Raw genomic sequence first — 12,948 nt, forward strand, 5'->3', positions numbered from 1 at the left:
TTATCTTGATCAAGCAGGACCACCATATATTCGTACACCTCGTACGAATCATGGGTGGATCGGCTCTTTGAGCCGATTCACGGGACAACCCGAGAGCCGATCGAGGCTCGTATTTAACGTTTACGTGTATGCCATGCAGGAAACTAAGCGAGGCATCATCCAACACCTTCCCGACCAGGTATAGGTCAGGTGGCACGCCCTTGCGACAAGCATCGGACGTGTGACCGGAAGGCTTTGCGGGCCGTCGCTCGGAGGGACCAGGGCCAGCCGCAGTCCTGGGAGATTCCCGGCTCTACGGTGTTGCCAGTCACTGCTCGCCGGTGGGTTTCTGACCGCAACACATTCTGGCACGCCCGGTGGGACCACCTTCGACATCCACCGCATCGCCATCTACATCCGAGATGACGGAAAGCACTCCGGTCAAGTACGAGGATCTGACTGACGAGCTCAAGAAGAAGCATGACGAGATCAAGGCAGTCCTCGAAGCCGACCTCATCGGCTCTTTCCACAGAACCCGCTCCCATGGCATCAGGTGGAAGGGGTTCTCACCTGAAGACGCGCTCGATGGAGTGGACCTGTACGCCCCGTCCGAAGAACGCACCAGGTCGCTGCGTCAGGAGATCAACTTCATGGTGGCTCATTCGCTGCACCGCCACTCTGAGAGCCTGGTGAACACTTTGGAGCGTGTCGCTCGCGCGTGATCCAGGAAATCATGAGCCATCAGTATTCTCCGTCGGGACCAGCTCTGGGGACTTACAAAGGGGAGATGCCACTCCAGTCCCGTCCACCGCTGCCGTTCGCGTTGGCAGCACCAGAAGTGCCGAACTCATCGGCATACGTCGTCTACAAGATTGGTGGTGACCCTAGTGACTACCAATTCCTGCCTGAGGCGCCCAAGGAGATCCCGCACGGATACACGTGCGCATACGTGCCAGACTGCAGTAAGTGGGCACTCTCGAACCAGGCTGCAACAGCAGGGGTCTCTGGAACAGCAGGAGGAACGTCGGGAGCAGATCTTGAGAAGCAAACGTGGTTAGCTAAGTACGCCACTCCGACAAACCTCCAGAGCTCAGCGCGTGCAGTTGGCTCAGAACTGGAAAAGCAAGCATGGCTGGCTAAGTATGCCACCCCGGCGAATCTTCAGGGTTCGACACCTTCAGCCATCACCGCGGATCAGATTTGTACAATTCTGAAAGATCAGTTCGGCATGATGCCGAAAAGGAAGACGTTCGGCTATACCAAGCCGTACCCCAACGAGTACGAATTGATCCCGCTACCACCCAAATATCGGCTCCCCGATTTCACAAAGTTTAGTGGATCGGATGGTTCCAGCTCCATCGAGCATGTGAGCCGATATTTGGCACAGCTGGGCACGATCTCAGCATCAGACGAGCTGCGTGTGAGGTTCTTCGCACAGTCCCTCACAGGATCGGCTTTCGGGTGGTACACATCGCTGCCACCGAACTCGATCCGGACTTGGAAGCAGTTGGAAGAGCAATTCCACATACAGTATCACTCAGAGGCTTCCGAGGCTGGTATCGCCGATCTAGCACAAGTACGACAGAAGCGCGGGGAAACAGTGTCAGAATACATCCAGCGCTTCAGGACCATTAGGAACCGATGCTATTCGGTTCACGTAAGTGAAAAAGAAGCGATCGAGTTGGCGGTGGTGGGTCTCTCATCATCGATCAAGGACGTGGCCTCCCAAGCGGACTACCCTTCATTGGCGCACATGGTGCGAAGGCTGTCGGCATATGAACAGCGCCACCCGGATGTTTACCGGGACAAATTCAAGCGTGCGGTGGTCCTGGTTGAGGCAGACGAGGATGAAGGTGCTGCGGGAGATCGAGAAGTAGCAGTGGCTGAATGGACTCGGGCGGCAGGCCCCGTGTCCTGCAAGTGGGTTAAGCCACAAGGCCCTCCAAAAGGGTTCGACTTCGACGTGACCAAAGCTGAGCAGATTTTCGACCTCTTACTCACGGAGAAGTAGCTGAAGGTACCCGAAGGCCACAAGATCCCCACGGTGCAGGAGCTGAACGGAAAGCCATACTGCAAGTGGCATAACACGTTCACCCACACCACTAACGACTGCAGGGTGTGGCGTCGGCGAGATCCAAATGGCGATAGAAAAAGGGCGGCTAATTTTCAACCAGTACGCCATGAAGGTCGACACACACCTCTTCCCCGCCGTTAATATGGTGGAGTATACTTACCATGGAGGGTGCCAGCCAGATTTCTCGTGCAATATCAACATGGTGGGACCTGGACACCACTCTGGTAAGGACGGAGATGAGGGCAGCTGCTCTCATAGCAAAGACACAGAGGAAGCCGCTCCACGCGATCGGCTCCACCACGACGGCAAGCGCTACGTCACAGAGGGAGAAGTGAAGAACATAAGATATCAGCGACCTCTCTCTGATCATCTCCTCAACAAGTGTGTGAGTCAGTATGACCAACGCCGACGATGATGAAAAGGATCGTCTGGCTAGGGACGACAGGAGACGTCGTCGGCATGATCGCGACGAGGAGCGATATGAGCGCCACGCCAAGGAAAAGTCAAGGGAGAAAGACGACGAGGATAGGCACTGGGACTGCCCCTTCTTCAGACACTGCTGGAATTCAGGAATGAGCCGATTGCCAACAATCGGCAACTGCCCAGAATGCAAACAAAAGAAGAAGGATGCAGCTAACGTGTCCGTGTTCAAACGTCTAGGGCCTCTCCCGCCTCGGAACAAGCATGCTGAGTCCGCTCGGGTGGAAGATCTCGAGGAACTAGAGGACGATGATGAAGAAGACAAGTATCATCAACCAAGGTGGTGCGCTGATAGGCTCAGCCGTTCCCAGAAGCGAAGGGTTCAGCGTCTGCGTGGGTTGGAGGAAGCTGAAAGGTTATACCTGCACACGTTGAGGAAGGCACGGCCTGATCTGGCCGCCAAAATTCAGCGAACCCGGACGAAGAAGGTCGGCCACAAAGAAAAGAGTGGCGCCCCAAGCAAAGGAAAGCCGATGATGAGACATCGGCTGGCACAAACATGGTGCTCGTCCTTCCAACGGAGTTTAGTGCTCCAGGATTACACGAGGCACCCAATTTCGACGACTACGAGCGCATCAACGTGACACAGGATGGGACTAGGTTGGTCTTATCCACGGGCCCGACCGTGTAGCGAACGCAGCGTCTTTGGACGAACGTGGCGATGCCGATCCAGGAGATCGGCCCCAAGGATTTATGGAGGAACATTACAAAACCTTCATCGAACAAGTAACGTGGAGGCCGATTCCAGCAATCGGCCAAAATTATCCTCACCATCCATTCTGCCTGGGTTCAACATTTGATCCAGCAGGGAATACCTAAAGAGCCGATACCATCAAATCTCTTGAAAGAATCGGCTCGGGGGGCACCTAGGTGGATAAAACACGAGGATATTCTTTGATGATGGGTATTGAAGTATGGGGGCCGATACATAAATCGGCCGTAAAAAATTCAAAAAAGCCGATGCATGGCCATCGACTCAAGGGATACAACTGTGATAAGCAGAGACTCAATGGAGCAGGAAGTGGGTCACGTAGAGAAACTCTACTGGAAGAACTCCTCAATGGAATGCCTTCTTGCAAGTACTCGAGTCCGCAATATCAGCTGGGGCGGTTTGAGGGATCATGACCCTGACCAATGCCAAGAGCAGCCTGGACGTGCAGATCAGGTTAAGGATGGGTTGCATCAGATCCGCCAAAGGAAAGGAGCCGATCTGACCTACAAGGCGCGAGAAGTGGACTGAAGGAGCTCGGGGGGCAGCTCACCCTGAAAGTTCTCTGCTCTGGGGAGCCGATTTTGTTGAAATCGGCTGGCTCTGCGTTATGACTTGAGGCCAATGGCGGCACATTTGGCTGACTCACTACCTTTCTCGCCCTGACTAAGGCTCGGGGGGCAGCTTGTCCTGAAGGACCCTTTGCTATAGGGAGCCGATTTTGTTGAAATCGGCTGGCTCTACATCTCAGCTTTTGAGGAATAGTTGCTGCGGGAAAAACGGAGCAGGAGCCTGTCCTGCAGAAGTATCATCTCCAGCCTCTGGGTTGAGTTAGCAAGGGTCTCAGAGAGCCCCTGAAAGAAAAGGGGATTTGGAAGAGAAGGGTCTGGCAGGGAAATGTCTGCAAACCTGAGGTTAATGATGAGGCCAGGCATTATTTCAGGGGTTTTGCCGTTGAATCCAACACTACGCTCCATGACCGCGGATTGGACCTGTTCGGTTGGAAGTTTGGGGATCTGAATTTGAGCAAGGTTCGCAGGTTACCGATGCGTTGCCATCGGCTTATTGAGCGGTGATCAAATTAACAATCGGCCAAATCAGTACGGAAAGAAATCGGCAGAAATCAAGTTAAAGGAAATTCATCATTAATATTGGGATTTCTTACAATGAAGAGCCGACTGCTCAAAGAAGAAAAGAAGAACAAAAGGAGAGCCGATTGCTCAGGGATTGCTAATCCTACATTGCTAATCCTCGCTAGCATCATCGTCGGCATCGGAGTTGCCGCCGGCGCTACCCCCGGAGGCTTCCTCGTCGCTGCTGCCCCAGCCCTCGGCCGGAGCTTCTTCTTCCTCGTCATCATCATCATCCTCGCTGTCCGCCCAAGCGCGGAAGCGCTTCGTCGGCAGGTACCCAGCGGAAGAGGAGGAATCATCCTCCTCCTCCTCTTCTTCTCCTTCCTCGTCATCATCCTCGTCCTCGCTGTCCGCCCACATGCGGGAGCGCTTCTTAGGCGGGAGCCTGGCGGAGGGGGAGGCCCCTGTCTTCTCTACTTCTCCTTCTTTCTCCTCCTTGTCGGAGGAGATGGGGTTCGCCCCGGAGTAGAGGTCGTCTTCATTCTTGCTCTTCGGCGAGGATTGGAGGGGGAGGCCTGAGGGGGAAGAGGAAGAGGAAGACATTGCTACAGGGGAAGAGGGTTTTTTGGCGCTGGTGGACAGAACAGAGCAAGGGGATGGAGTGGCGAACCGTTCGGCACAGATAAATAAAGTGGGTGTAGTGGAGGTTTAATGCCATGACGGTTCTCGAGGACGTTATGCCGAAATTATCAATTCGTGCAGAGAAGCCCAGGAGGCGAGGCGAAATGATGGAAGATTCTGCGGCAGTTCTGCTCTGCCACGACATGACCCGACGAAAGAAAGCATAATGATTTTGGAAATGTCATTTCCAAAACCAGGGGGGCATGTGTTATCACCAGAATTTGACCGAGTCAGAGGTGGGCCGCGATCAAGATGGGTTTGAAGATTATATACGGAAGAAATACGTGAATCGGCCTTATATACAAAGTTTGGGCTAGTTTGCCCTTGTATCTGTAACATAGTAGGTTACGTGTCGGTTAGTTAGAGTTTGCCTCGTGTACGGTCGGGATTGTTCCCACGTTAGAAAGTCCCCTGGACTATAAATATGTATCTAGGGTTTATGAAATAAACAACAACCAACGTTCAACACAAATCAATCTCGGCGCATCGCCAACTCCTTCGTCTCGAGGGTTTCTTCCGGTAAGCACCATGCTGCCTAGATCGCATCTTGCGATCTAGGCAGCACAAGCTTATTACGTTGTTCATGCGTTGCTCGTACCGAAGCCTTTTTGATGGCGAGCAACGTAGTTATCTTAGATGTGTTAGGGTTAGCATTGTTCTTCGTATCATATGCTGTCGTAGTGCAACCCTTATACATCTAGCCGCCCCTACACCTATCTTAGGTGTAGGGGCGGCACCCCGCTTGATCATTGTTTAGTAGATCCGATCCGTTACGGTTGCTCCTTGTTCTTCAAGGATTAGTTTAATATCCGCAATAGTTAGGCCTTACAAAGGGTTGGAGGATCCAGCGGCGTGTAGGGTGTAGTTTGCTAGCCCTAGACAGGATGTTCCGGGGATCAACCTTGTGTTGGTTTTTAGGCCCTGTCTAGGATCGGCTTACGATCACCGTACGCGAGCGCGAGGCCCAATCGTGAGTAGGATGATCCGATTATGCGGTGAAAACCCTAAATCGTCGTAGATCGCTTTAGCTTTATCTTGATCAAGCAGGACCACCATATATTCGTACACCTCGTACGAATCATGGGTGGATCGGCTCTTTGAGCCGATTCACAGGACAACCCGAGAGCCGATCGAGGCTCGTATTTAACGTTTACGTGTATGCCATGCAGGAAACTAAGCGAGGCATCATCCAACACCTTCCCGACCGGGTATAGGTCAGGTGGCACGCCCTTGCGACAAGCATCGGACGTGTGACCAGAAGGCTTTGCGGGCCGTCGCTCGGAGGGACCAGGGCCAGCCGCAGTCCTGGGAGATTCCCGGCTCTACGGTGTTGCCAGTCGCTGCTCGCCGGTGGGTTTCTGACCGCAACACATTCACACCTCCTGGTAGCTCTGGCAGCTCCAAACGAGGAGTAGGCGGGACCCTCTTCTGGCAACGGTTCCCTGGATCCAGAGGAAGGAAAGTACAACAGCTTCTACCCAGTTTCTGTGCAGCGAATCATTTTTAGAGCCCCCGATGTTGGCATTTTTTAACCAAAAAAATCACCGTAAAAATAAAGAATATAACAACATTGCTTGAGTTCATCCCTTTAAATAATTAAGGCGAGACTTGAGTCGATCTCAGTCGATGGTACCACCTGACTGAAATTTTTATTTAAAGCATTACTAACGGTGAACTTATCTGAACATAAGGTAAATTAGATACTTGGTAGCTCTACTACCTCGAATATACTACAAATAGGCGCACATTTCTATCTTAAGTGATTTACTAAAACAAGATGTAAGGGTACTGAGTGTAATTGCATTAAGTATTTAAATTGCTTTCTAGACTACCAATTATCATCAACATCAGTTCTCATGATCATTGCAAATGCACTTTCAGAAAACCTGGAAGTGGCTTACATGTACTTTAAGGCCCAGATCTTAGAGCTCTTTTACGGTGATTGGCACGGAAATTTGGTTCCGTCTAATTAAATGTGGGTTCCATCTAATGTATTTTTTCGTAGCCGTTGATTAAATACTCCAACAATTTTAACCGTACGTTCTGAAGGTCTAATCAGAAAAAAAAAATCATCAAATCTTTCTTCCCACGAACGCCCGCCCCTGCCGCCGCCCTCTCCTCAATCGCACCGCCAGCCGCCGCGGACGCACCCTCTCCTCCATCGCAGCCGTCGCCTCCGCCGCCCCCTCCCTCCGTCGAAGCCGCCGGCCGCCGCAGCCGCCCTCTCTCCTCCATCGCGGACGCCAGCCGCCGCGGCCGGCCTTCTCCTCCATCGCAGACGCGAGCCCCCGCTCCTCCCTCCGTCGCAGCCGCCAGATTCCGCCGGCCCCTCCCTCCGTCACAGCCGCCGCCGCCCCCTCCTTCAAGGATCAGGATAAGGATCAGATGATCATGTCTTCACTAAATTACTGTACGGTGAATTGTGATAACCTTCCTCTATCTATGACCAGTACTATTGCTGAATTGAACCATCATTCCTTGACCTTCCGATTTTAAGATTTAATATTGATGTACAGTACAGTTATCAACCAGCTATTCCCCAAATGTGGGGTTCTAGATGTGATGTACATCTCTGTTTGATCTTTGTGGATTTTCATTAAGAAAAGCTTGACACTTCTAACGTATTCTAGTGGTGGCTCTCCAAGTGTGAGACCTGTTTAGCATTCTAGCTTTGAGTTACATTGTTTCCTGATGCATGAAACCTTTTGCCCCTGTAATAGTTATGTAATGGCAGAGCTTTTGGAAGGAGTGGTGGCATATTATAATGGTTATAATGGTGTCTCGTGATTCTCTTAGTTCGGCACAATCTAAATTCATGCTGGTATATATGTTCGCTTTCATTATTTTGTAACGTATTGAATACTACTCTGCACATTAACCTTAGTACCATATCATGTGTTGTTCCTAAATGTTAGATTTATATTTTTGCTGAATGCATGTCTTCTTAGCTGCAAGTATCAGACGAAGGTAACAATGTTAATGGGCTACAAGGAACAACAATGTAGAAGCTGGTTACCATGATGAAGTGATGATCGATGTAGCAGATGTGAGTGAGGAAGAAGCAAGTGCAAGCCATGGTGCCCAGCCCGCTGCAACGCCGCCGCTCTTCTCGCTACCGGGATCAGAGTCGACGGCCATAGTCACCTATCGCCTGTTGGATCGTACGCCACTGCGTCAACTCTCAAGGTCAGCCGAGTGCCTCAGCTCAAATTCAGTTTTGTATGTCCGTCAGTCCAATGTCTGCAAACATACGAGTCAAATTCAGTATTTTGGAATTTATATCTCTACTCCCTAATTGAGGTGTACCCCTACCAAAGGAAATAGAATAGAGGTGTACTTGTTGTCTTGTTCATCGCAAACCACAAATGCACCTCTGTGTAAGCCTGAAGACTGAAGAGATTAATCACTTCATGATGCACAGAGGCATATGGCATGGGTGCCCATTCGATTTCAGTTTTCACAAGTCCTCGATTTAGGAACATCCTAGCTTGTAGAGCTTGTGTATCCAGTTATAATACATTGGATATACAACAATTTAATTTAGGAAAACGATTGCTTTCCCCCGGGGGATGAGAACGCACCCGTCCTCCGCATCCTGAGCGCGCCGCGTGTCCCTTTTTCGTGGCAGAAAAGAACCGGGCCCCACCACTACTTTCCCCATCTTCTATCATCTTCTCCATGATTCCCCACCGCCCAACCTCCTGAAAATCCCTCCGTCGCCACGCCCTTCCTCCACCTCCGCAACGGCGCAACGACGCTGCCCTGCCCCGTGGGATTCCGCCACCACGCAGTTACTCTCCCTCCGCAACGGCGCCGCCGCGCCCTGTTGGATTCCGCCGCCGCGCCGCGAAGTTGGGGACCGTCAACGAGCGGGTGTGCATCTCGGGGGTCCCCGACGGCGAGAAGGTGCACACGCCGACAACCGCCGCGACTCCGCAACTGCGACCCCCGCTGCTCCGCCTTCTACAGCGTGCCGCCCGGCGTTGCTGCTAGCGGCGCCCGGTGTTGCTCCGACCGGCGCTCGGTGTTGCTGCTAGCGGCGCCCGGCGCCGCCGGCCGGCCGCCGCCGCCCGCAGCGACCCATGGTTGGCCACCGCGACTACCGCCGCCTTCCTCCCCGCGCGGACGGCCCCAAACCTTTCGCGCGCCACCGACTCCTTGTCGAGCGCCACCACCGCTCAACCCGCCAAGCCGGCGATCTTCTTCTCCATGGCCGATGGGCTACCTTCTTCCCCATGGACGAGGGAGGCCTTCTTCCCCCAGCCGCCGCCTCACCCTCCAACCACCACCCCTATTTCTTCCACATGGGTCGCAGCGTCGGGCAACTGGAGTCGCAGCCGCGTCGACGGAAGATCCCCGCGTCAGCCAGGGCCACCATGGCGGACTGCAGAGATTTGGGTGCCACTACCGGCGGATTCCAGTTTTGCTACCTTTAGGTCTCTAGCGTTGCTACCGACGGAGGCCAGCTTTGCTACCGACGATCTCTGGTGTTTGCTACCGGCGAAGGGTGGCTTTATGCTACCACCGGAGGCATGCTTTGCTACCATAGGCATAGGGCGTTGCTACTAGCAGCTTGTGGCGTTGCTGTCCTGGACGGACGGAGTTGCTGCAACCTCGGGCGGCGTTGCTACCGGCTGCAGGCGATGTCTCCGTTGATGTCTTAGAGGATTTGCAGCATATGAATAAAAAAATTTGCTACAATTTATTTGCGGTTTTGCTACATCCGCGTAATACGTTTGCTACGTGGTCTCCGGCGAGGTCTCCGGCGAGCCCAGCCTTTTTATTTTCTTTTTCTGAACGAATCGTTTTTTGCTTCAGTCATTTGCTGCCGGGGGTGTTTTTTGCTGCCGGGAGATGTTTTTTTGCTACATGCAAATCTAACCGTCAAAATGGTTGATCCGACGGCTGGGGACCCGGGGGCTGGGGAATCAGATCCCCCGGGGGATGCCCAGCAGTTTCCTTGGGAAAATGCTGGCCTTCCCCCGGGGGATCGCCGCTCGCCCATCGTCCGCATCCATCTCTAGCCACGCGTCCAGGACAGGAAAAAAGTGTGACAGCTAATGTGGTAGGGTCCACCCATGTGCATCCCCATCCTTTCCCGAGCTATCTCGTTCACTCCTCTCTCTCACCGCACCACGCCGCCATGGCCATTGAGATTTTGAACCGCTACCGCCAGTCATCGTCTCGGCCGCCCTCCCACACCACGCCGCCGCTCTCCCACCCAGTTGCCGCCGCCCGGAGCTCGCCCACCTTGACCCTGAGTTTCCCGAGACGATGCGGTCGGCACGCGGGGCCGGCGATGAGGACCAGGCCGCTGCTGCCTCTCAGCCTCCGCGGACGCGTGCTCCATCTTCGATCCCACCAGCCCCGTGCAGGTCGTCGACGCCATGGATCCTGCTGCACAAGTCGGCGGTCGGCTGCAGGGGTCGGCGTTGCTGCAAGCGGCGCTCAGATTTGCGACCAGTGGTGGGCTGCGTTGCTGCAAGCGGCGGCCGGACTCGCTACAAACAGCGGCCGGACTCGCTACAAGGGGCGGGCCGGACTTGCTACAAACGGCAGCCGGACTTGCTACAAGGGGCGGGCCGGACTTGCTACAAACGGCGGCCGGACTTGCTACAAGGGGCGGCCGGACTTGCTACCATGGCGTGGCGGCGTTGCTGCCAGCGCCCACCGGCGTTTGCTACCAAGGCACATGGAGGCTGCTACTAAGGCATATCTGTGTTGCTACCATCCATGGTCGAAGTTGCTGCAACCGCCCACCATGCTGCTGCTGCATCGGCGACGGCCGTGGCCGACGGAGGAGCGACGCCGGCGAGCATATGGAAGCAGGCACAGCGGTGAGAAGGATTGCTGTTTCGACGACGCCACGACGAGTTCTTCGGCGACCCATGGGGGTTCTCCGGCGACGCCACGACGGGTTCTCCGGCGACCCACGGGGGTTCTCCGGCGACGCCACGACGAGTTCTCCGGCGACCCACGGGGGTTCTCCGGCGACGCCACGACGTGGTTCTCCGGCGACGACGTGGTGGGTGGAAGTCGTGTGAGCGCGGTGTTGTCAGATCCCCATCGTGGGTGGTTTTCTCTTTTTTTTTTTTTTTTGCAAAGAAACGTTGACCTGTGTTGGACGGGTATGATCAAACCATCGTAGGGCTGCTGACCCGGGGGATCGGAGATTTGATCCCCCGGGGGACGCTCAGCACAATGTATTACTACCTCTGTCCATCTTTTGATGTCAAAAGTTTGTCTAAATTCAAATGTATCTAGACACACTTTAGTGCATAGATACATCCGAATTTAAACGAACCATTGGACATCTATTAATAGACGGAGGGAGTACTATTTATCCTGAGCTACCTTGCTGTAGCAACATTAATTATACACAAGATGTTTTGAAAGGGGAAAATGGAGGGTTGGAATTTGAGCTACGATGCCAAGTATGAAACCGTTTAGTGATCTTGTAGTCTTGTGTGCATAGTCCATACTTCAGATGCTATCACAACTGTGCAAAGCATACTAAAATTGGTGCATCAATAATAAGTAGTTCAATAAAAGGAACAGAAATATAGATGTTGGATTAATTACTATTCACAAGTATCATGTTGCAAATTTATATTCTGAATTACTTGTCCTCACGACCAAGTATTTCTTGCCTTCCACAGAGCAGACAGCAAGCTACAGAGTAACACAAAGTACAATACATAAGCTACCCCATAATAGTATCCTTTGTCCTACTTATACAATTTAGCAGCTGGTATGTCAGTCCCTAGATGCTGAGGTAACAAACATATACCATCCAATGCCAAACCAAACTGTCAAGCTATTGTGTCTCAGTTTTTTAATACTCGGAGCTATTATTGATCACCGAGCTATTATGTCTTAGATATGGGTTAGCATTTCAAGTGAGATCGTTTCAATTGTTGGATCCTAGATCTTAGATATGGGTTAGTGTGTAGCTCACACAGATTTCAATTGTTGGATCCTAGATCTTAGATCAAGGGACTCGTTTTCCAGATTCCAGCAGCAGCCGGTGGTCGTGAGGGCCGGTGCTCGGATGCTGCCTCAGCTCCGCACCTGAAACCGTACTGTTCATGCTAGTAGTCTGACCTGCTTGTTGCTGTTTTTGCAGAGCCAGTTTGGATTCGATGGTCATGTCAGCCCGCAGCAGTACGCTACTGTGGCACATGCGCATGGCGTTGGTTGATTCCTACGACTTGGCGGCTCGTCATCTGGTACAAGGTGGATCCACGCCAGTTTTTGTGATCAAAATTATCTTATGCAGGTAGTCAACTGTACTGATGAATGAGGGCTCTCCATTATATGCAGTACTCACATCATGGCACGGAGGCACCAAATTTGGTTGATCCACTTGATCTCGTTACTAAAGGAAGCTCGAAGTTGCCGACAGTGACAATATTCTGACAGCATCTATCGTGCATCGCCCATGAATGTTCTGTGCATTGTGTGCCACTCACTAGATGTTGTTTCATTAAGCAAGATGACACTCAGGATCTCAACTCAAGTAGCTGCGGATAGTGATGCTTTCTTCTTTTTTTTCTTAAGAATTTGTCTTCCCCTATTTAAGGTGGGTCTTGATATTGTACAAATGAAATTAACGTACAGCGTGTGAATATAACTTTGGCATTTGCAGTGTTGTTCTCCTACTTGTGACATTTGGTTTCAGCAATTAAAACACGAACAGATCATCCAGGTTTGAGAACAAGCCAAATGAACAGGACTTGTAATACTATGTGATAACATAACTTTCAGGTTGTCAGAATAAATATCGGTTCCCAACATCGTGGAAATACCATGCTACAGGACCTTCTTTTAGATAGAAGCATCCTGGACCAAGCCATGTAAGAGGATTAGAAAGATCAGAGAAATAGCATATCCTCAAAAGCTACCTTGTTAGGTCTAAAATCTGGGGCTGTGAGTCTTGATGAGTATGCAAT

At 52.2% G+C, this 12,948-nt stretch overlaps 1 protein-coding gene across 3 annotated transcripts; it reads left to right on the forward strand.

The window, feature by feature from the left end:
- The first annotated feature begins 7,320 nt into the window (after positions 1 to 7,320).
- Positions 7,321 to 12,650, forward strand: LOC124649811. Of its 3 annotated transcripts, XM_047189381.1 has the most exons (4): positions 7,321 to 7,406; positions 7,945 to 8,182; positions 12,123 to 12,225; positions 12,320 to 12,650. In XM_047189381.1, exons 2-4 carry the CDS (start codon positions 8,025 to 8,027, stop codon positions 12,413 to 12,415), a joined length of 357 nt encoding a protein of 118 aa, XP_047045337.1. In that variant the 5' UTR covers positions 7,321 to 7,406; positions 7,945 to 8,024; the 3' UTR covers positions 12,416 to 12,650. The 3 variants fall into 3 exon arrangements, 2 of the variants coding, with proteins under 2 accessions (XP_047045337.1, XP_047045336.1); XR_006986800.1 differs by having other exon boundaries at positions 7,321 to 8,182; positions 12,123 to 12,232; XM_047189380.1 differs by having other exon boundaries at positions 7,321 to 8,182.
- The last annotated feature ends 298 nt before the right edge of the window (positions 12,651 to 12,948 follow it).

This window comes from Lolium rigidum, chromosome 4 (genome assembly GCF_022539505.1).
Source record: "Lolium rigidum isolate FL_2022 chromosome 4, APGP_CSIRO_Lrig_0.1, whole genome shotgun sequence".
Lineage (NCBI taxonomy): Eukaryota > Viridiplantae > Streptophyta > Magnoliopsida > Poales > Poaceae > Lolium > Lolium rigidum.